The sequence below is a fragment of the Tupaia chinensis genome, unplaced genomic scaffold, assembly GCF_000334495.1.
Source record: "Tupaia chinensis unplaced genomic scaffold, TupChi_1.0 Scaffold000119_2, whole genome shotgun sequence".
Classification (NCBI taxonomy): Eukaryota; Metazoa; Chordata; class Mammalia; order Scandentia; family Tupaiidae; genus Tupaia; species Tupaia belangeri.
Window position 1 is genome coordinate 1883042 of NW_006159586.1, and position 5551 is coordinate 1888592.

The window sequence follows — 5551 nt, forward strand, 5'->3', positions numbered from 1 at the left end:
GCCACCGGGCCGGGCAGGGGGCGGTAGGGCCGCGGGGCAGCCACGTTCTCCGCCAGTGCGAAGGCCAGGAGGCCCCCTGCGTTCCTCTCGGCCTCCAGCTGGGCGCGCCCAAACAACTTCATCTGCGTCTCCTCAAACTGCCGCTCCAGCTCCTGCAGGTTCAGCGCGCCCTTGGGCGCCGCCAGGAAGTGCTTGGCGGGGCTGGGGCCAGGGAGGCACATGGCCGCGCCGCCCAGGTGGCTGCCCACCTCGCCCAGCGCTGGCGGCATCACGAAGGCCGCCTTGTCTGGGGCTGGGCCGCCTGGCCCGAAGAGCAGGCTGGCTGCCCTCCAGGCGGCTGGCTTGCGGCCGCGCCGGGGCCATGCGGCAGCTCTGGCGCTTGATGTGGCGGTGCAGGTGGTCGGAGCGCGTGAAGCTCTTGTAGCAGAACTCGCACTGGTAGGGCCGCACGCCCGTGTGGATGCGCATGTGGTTCTTGAGGTCGTAGTTGTGCACGAACTTAGCGTTGCAGTGAATGCACAGGTAGGGCCGCTCCCCCGTGTGCTTCCGCATGTGGATCTTTAGCTTGTCCTGCCTGCAACGCAAAGCCCAGAGTCAGCCCCACATGGAGCACCAGCAGTCACTCCTAACTGTCCGCTGCCCTCCCTCCGAAACCTAAGGCGCCTTACTGCCACGGAGTCAAACAGGTGTGGCTACTCACCTGGATTAGTGGGGTAGGGAAGGGGCAATGTCCTGGAGCCTGCACCCCAGAACCCCTTCACACACAAGCTCAGAGTAATGATGCTTCTGCTCTTCAAGGACCTGTCCTATGCTGGAAAACAGACTTGCTGGGAAGATGTAGTCCCAGAAGTCAGCATTCCGGCTGTCGCCCTCTGACAGTGGGGTGACTTCTGTTCTAGATTTCATCGTGATCCCGTGCCCACTCTCCCCAGCTGCGGTCTTCCCTGCCGGTTCATCCGTGTGGTTCGCACAAAACCCCTGGTCCTGTCCTGGCCCTGGGCTGCTGAGATCTGTCCTCGGCACTAATCTGGGAGGCTACCAAAGCCCAGACACACCTTGTTCAAGTCTCCCGCGCTGTGGTTTTTTCATCCTAAGCCCTGGGCTCTCCCCTTTGTCTGCAGACAATTTCAGGGTTTACAAAAGAGCCAGGTGCAACAAGAATGCAGTCTAATCTTGGGCAAAAATGTTCAGGGTTTAAGCAGTGTTATTCAGAAGTATGGTATTGTGCTGGGCGGGGCTCCTATCGGGGATCTGGCCGCCCCTGCACCAGCTGCAGACCCACCACGAACTTGCTGAGTGACCTTAGTCAAGTTACTTCACCTCTAGGCGCAGAGCGAAATCTAGTGGCAGACATCCGTCCCCTTTGCCCAGTGCTGATGAAGAACATGTGGGTTTGGGTTTGTGCGAACCGTAGTGGATACGTGCGATGGTCTTGAAAGGAAAACTGACATCGCAGTGTTGTTTTCCTAAAGACTGAGCTCTGGGTAAAGCAGTTTAAGGAGCCTCTCAGCCTGGCCCAGATGGAAGAAGCAGGGCTTAAGAATTATTGGGGGGGCGGGGGTATGATGGCTAAGGCACTGAACAATCCCACATGGTCGACTGTGGTTCGAGTCCCGGACCTGGTGGCTTGCTTTCTCACTTTCCACCCCCCCTCTCTCAGTGTCTCTCTCTCTCTCTCTGTGCAAATTAAAATAAAATGAATGGATACATAAAATTAAATAATCCTAAAAAAAAAGAATTCCTGGGACCAGCAGATGGCATAATGACTTTGTTGCTGGACTCCCACATAGTAAATTGCAGTTCGAGTCCTGGATCCACTGGCTTAAAACTCATGCCAGGTGCATGTGTGTGTGTGTGCGTGCCCAGATCCCGAGAGGAGAATGAAGAAGGAATTGCGGCATGGTCATCCCCGCAGGGGATGATTTCTCGCTCTCTGTCTCTCTGGTGAGCACATGCGCCCTATAGCAAAAATCTCTCTCTCTTTAAAAAGAATGAAAGAATTCCTGTTGCCATCGTTCTGTGGCCTTTCCCACCCAGGCCAGGCAGGCCGGGAATTTATGCTCCTAGTCCCCCATTGCCGCTTTTCTCTGCAGATGCAGCTTGGGTAGAATGTCTGCCTGTAATTCTAGGCTCAGCTTTGAGCTCAGAGCAGATGTGGAGCCAGGTGTCCTCCCTAAAATGGTCAGATTTCAGCCACACTCAACAGAACCCCGCACAGCAGAAGCAGGTCGTGAGCTTGTGGCATCCCCCGGCCACTAGAGGTCTCACTGGCTCTCGTTTTCAAAACTTCCCCAGGGGCAGAGCGGGAGAGAAAAGGATGTTCCTGTGAATGCTGGCAGGGACCAGGGACGGGGGAGGAGGACAGAAGACGGATGCAGTCCTCCCACCTGTGTGCCTCAGAGGGCCCGAGGGCCCTGGGAGGTGGGTAGGGAGGTGAGCAGGAGGGCGGGAGATGGGAGGGAGATGGGAAGGGGTACTGCAGTGCTCGCCTCTTGCACATCCCCTGGCTCTGTCTCTCCCACACCCTGCCAGTCCCCAGGCTGCTCAGTAGCGCTGTGATAGCCCACCCTCACCAGCACTTTGCCCTTGCGGCATCTAACCCAGATTCCATCCAGATGATTGGAGTTTTGAGTGGGAAGGGGCCTCAGAGAGCATGCAGGTTGGTAGGTCTCCAGGGGCACGGGGTCCTGGAACCCTGTCAGGGTTTGAGGATGCGGTGCTGGGCCCACTCCCAGACACTGCCGTTCAGTAGGCCTGGGCTAGGGGGAGGAGGGCAAAGCCTGGGCCTTTTGCAGTTGTCAGCTGCCGCTGCTGCTGGTCTGTGGAGCGCAGGGTGAGAGGCAATGGCTGGGCAGATCCTTCATACTGCAGGTGGGCGAGGCCCAGCCAGGGGACTCGCACAGATCACTCAGCGGGGAATGGCAGAGCTGAGGCTGGAAATCAGGCCTGGGAAGTAGGACCACACTGCAGCCATGTTCTTGGCCAGCACAAAGGCTGTCTGGAGTGTGAAGCGTCTGGCCGCCCACGCTCCTCTCAGCCTCCAGCTGGGCATGCCTCTGTTTTCACCACAGCACTGTGTCCTGTGTGAAAGTGTAAGGGTGGGGTGCACAGTGCCGTTGGTACCCCTGTGGTGGTGCTACTTCACACTCCCAAGAGGTACCTCTCAGGACTCTACGGAGGCACTAGGAGACCCTGTGCCCCGCAACCGGCTAGGCTCACTCGCTGGCTGTGTGGCTCGCGTCCTCAGCAGGGCCTGACCAAGGACTCAGCTCAGAATCAGCTGAGCAGGGCTTTAAGCACATCATCCCATTTAATCCTCACCACAACCTTATGAAGTAGGTTTAAAAAAGAAAATCACTATAGCGCATAATTAGTAGTATTGACCCTTAGGGTCACTCTCAAGCAATGGACAGTGCGCATGGTAAATCTTCAGATGCCAAGGGCTTACTACAAGTACCCTTAACTTACTATACAAGTCTTCCAAACTTCCTGTTATAGCGTCCAAAATAAACCCCATCTCAGTGGCAATTGGACCAAGCAAGGTGCCTGTCGTGTCCCAGTGGGCACCTGCGGTGGGCGGGTAAATAGGCTATTTCAATGACCTAGAAGGCTGTTATTCAGGAGCAGGGCACGGTAGGGCGGCAGTGCAGGGGGCTGTCCGGAGCCCGTGCTTCAGTGCACAACCACCACTAAGTCTGTGTGACTTCAGGGCAAGTTGCTTAAACTCTCTGCACAGAGCTGAACCAGCCTTCGGTTCCCGTGTTCCAGGGCTGAGGGAGAGAAATCTGGGAGAACCGTGTGAGCTTGATTCATCCTGCCTGGGGTAATTTCCTCAGGGGGACACAGGGTAAGATGAGGCTCAGAGCTGTCAAGAGCTTCCCAGAACTCTAGCCACGAGGGGCCAAGGTGCCTGGAGGCTGTCTGGGGTGTGACTCCTTTGCCAGCTGTCCGGGATAAGGAAGGGCAGACTTTCACACCGAGGACTCCCAGCCTACAGCCTGTTAGGATGGAAGTGCAGGCCAGAGCCCGCGCTCTGGCCTGCACTGGGAAGGGAAGACTGGGACAGGCCAATGGGGGGAGCTCAGCCTGGGCAGGGGCCGTTTTCCCTGAAGGGAGACTTTTTGTGGTAGTCGGGGCCAGGGGTGGGGAGTAGGCAAAGCTCATGACAAGCTGGTTCTGGAAGATTCTAGAGAGCGTTTGGCTTACTCAGAGTGCTTGAACACATTCTGATTTGGACGGAGCCCAAGTCAGTGTAGTGGGGTAGTGTTTAGGTCACAGGTGTCCTGGAAGGCTGGGGACCTGCATGATTCACAGTCCACTCCCCAGGACCTGGCTAGAACTGACCTAGCCCATGCCTGTTCTAAGGCGAGGAAACGGAGGACCACAGAGACTGGCGTTCTAAGACTACGCGGCTTCTGTCCTCACGCAATGACCTGCTCAGGTGGATACGACACGGGCACTGGCTGAGCTGGGTCTGGTGCAGGGGTGTCTAAGAACTGGTCCAGGTCCTCTTCCTGCCCAGCGCCCTGTTTCCTAATCTCTAAAATGGGGGCCAGGTTGTGGCACCTTGGCCTCTGGTGTTCTGTGGGCATTTGGATCTGGGGAGCAGGCTTATGAGGACTCTTCCCAGAGCCTGTTTTGGCAGGGTGGCTTCATAAGCGACAGTTGTCTTCCCCTTGTTTTTTTCACGAGTTTGAACCGCTTGTGGAAACAGCCTGAGTTTGGTCGGAATGTGTTCCAGCCTGAGTCTCGGGAGCTGAGCTGTCAGTTACTTCCCTTCAGGAGTGGAGCTTTGGGGATCCCACTTAAAATCCCCCATCCCATGGCCTACGTGCCACCTCGCTTCTCAGGAGGGCTTCAAGCTCTTTACAAGCCCACCGTATCCACGCTGACCTCCTCCCGCCTGCCCCGCGTGGATTCTGCTGCTCCCCTCACAGGGCACGCTCTGGCCAACCCACCCTCTGAACGCCTGTGGGCATGGACGGGGCTGTCAGTACCCTCAGTGCAGAGCCGGCCACGTGACAGGGCAGCGCCCGGGAAGCCTGGCTCCTTCCCCTCTGTGCGTGTCTTACACTTGGACACCAGTGCTCTAGCCTCCGCTCCCTACTGGAAGAAAGGCTGGGGCCAGACGCCAGCGGGCGGGCGCCTTCCTCCCCAGCCCCAAGCCCCTTGCTCCAGCCTTTCTCTTCCCACACCCACCTCTCTCCTCTCCAGGTTTACAAACTCTCCAGGTTTGCAAACTGTCCTTTCAGAAAGGTCTCCTGTGCCACACCTCCTCCCTCCCCTCCCGTGTCCCTTGCAAACCCTGGCCTGGGGGCCCAGATCTCACACTCACTCAGGTCCCCACCCCTCCGGAACACCTGTGACCTAAACCCTACCCCAGACAGAGACAAAGGGCAGCAATGGAAGAGGACATGTTAGCACAGCATCTCCTGCCCCTGGTGGGCCCCGGTGTGTCAGCATGGCCCTCCCAGCAGGCACAGAGCTGTGAGCGACAAGCTCCATCTCTGCATTGTCTGTGGCCCCTGCCTGGCCACACACTGGCATTCCT

At 57.6% G+C, this 5551-nt stretch overlaps 1 protein-coding gene across 1 annotated transcript in view; it reads right to left on the reverse strand.

Annotated features, from left to right (window-relative positions):
• Window positions 1–5551, reverse strand: part of ZBTB7C (zinc finger and BTB domain containing 7C) — a gene marked incomplete at its 5' end in the record, with an annotated part of 13123 nt that overhangs the window by 452 nt on the left and 7120 nt on the right. Inside the window, 2 exon segments of the mRNA XM_027770288.1 lie at window positions 11–360; window positions 362–574. Of these exon segments, the coding sequence (XP_027626089.1) occupies window positions 11–360; window positions 362–574 (563 nt within the window).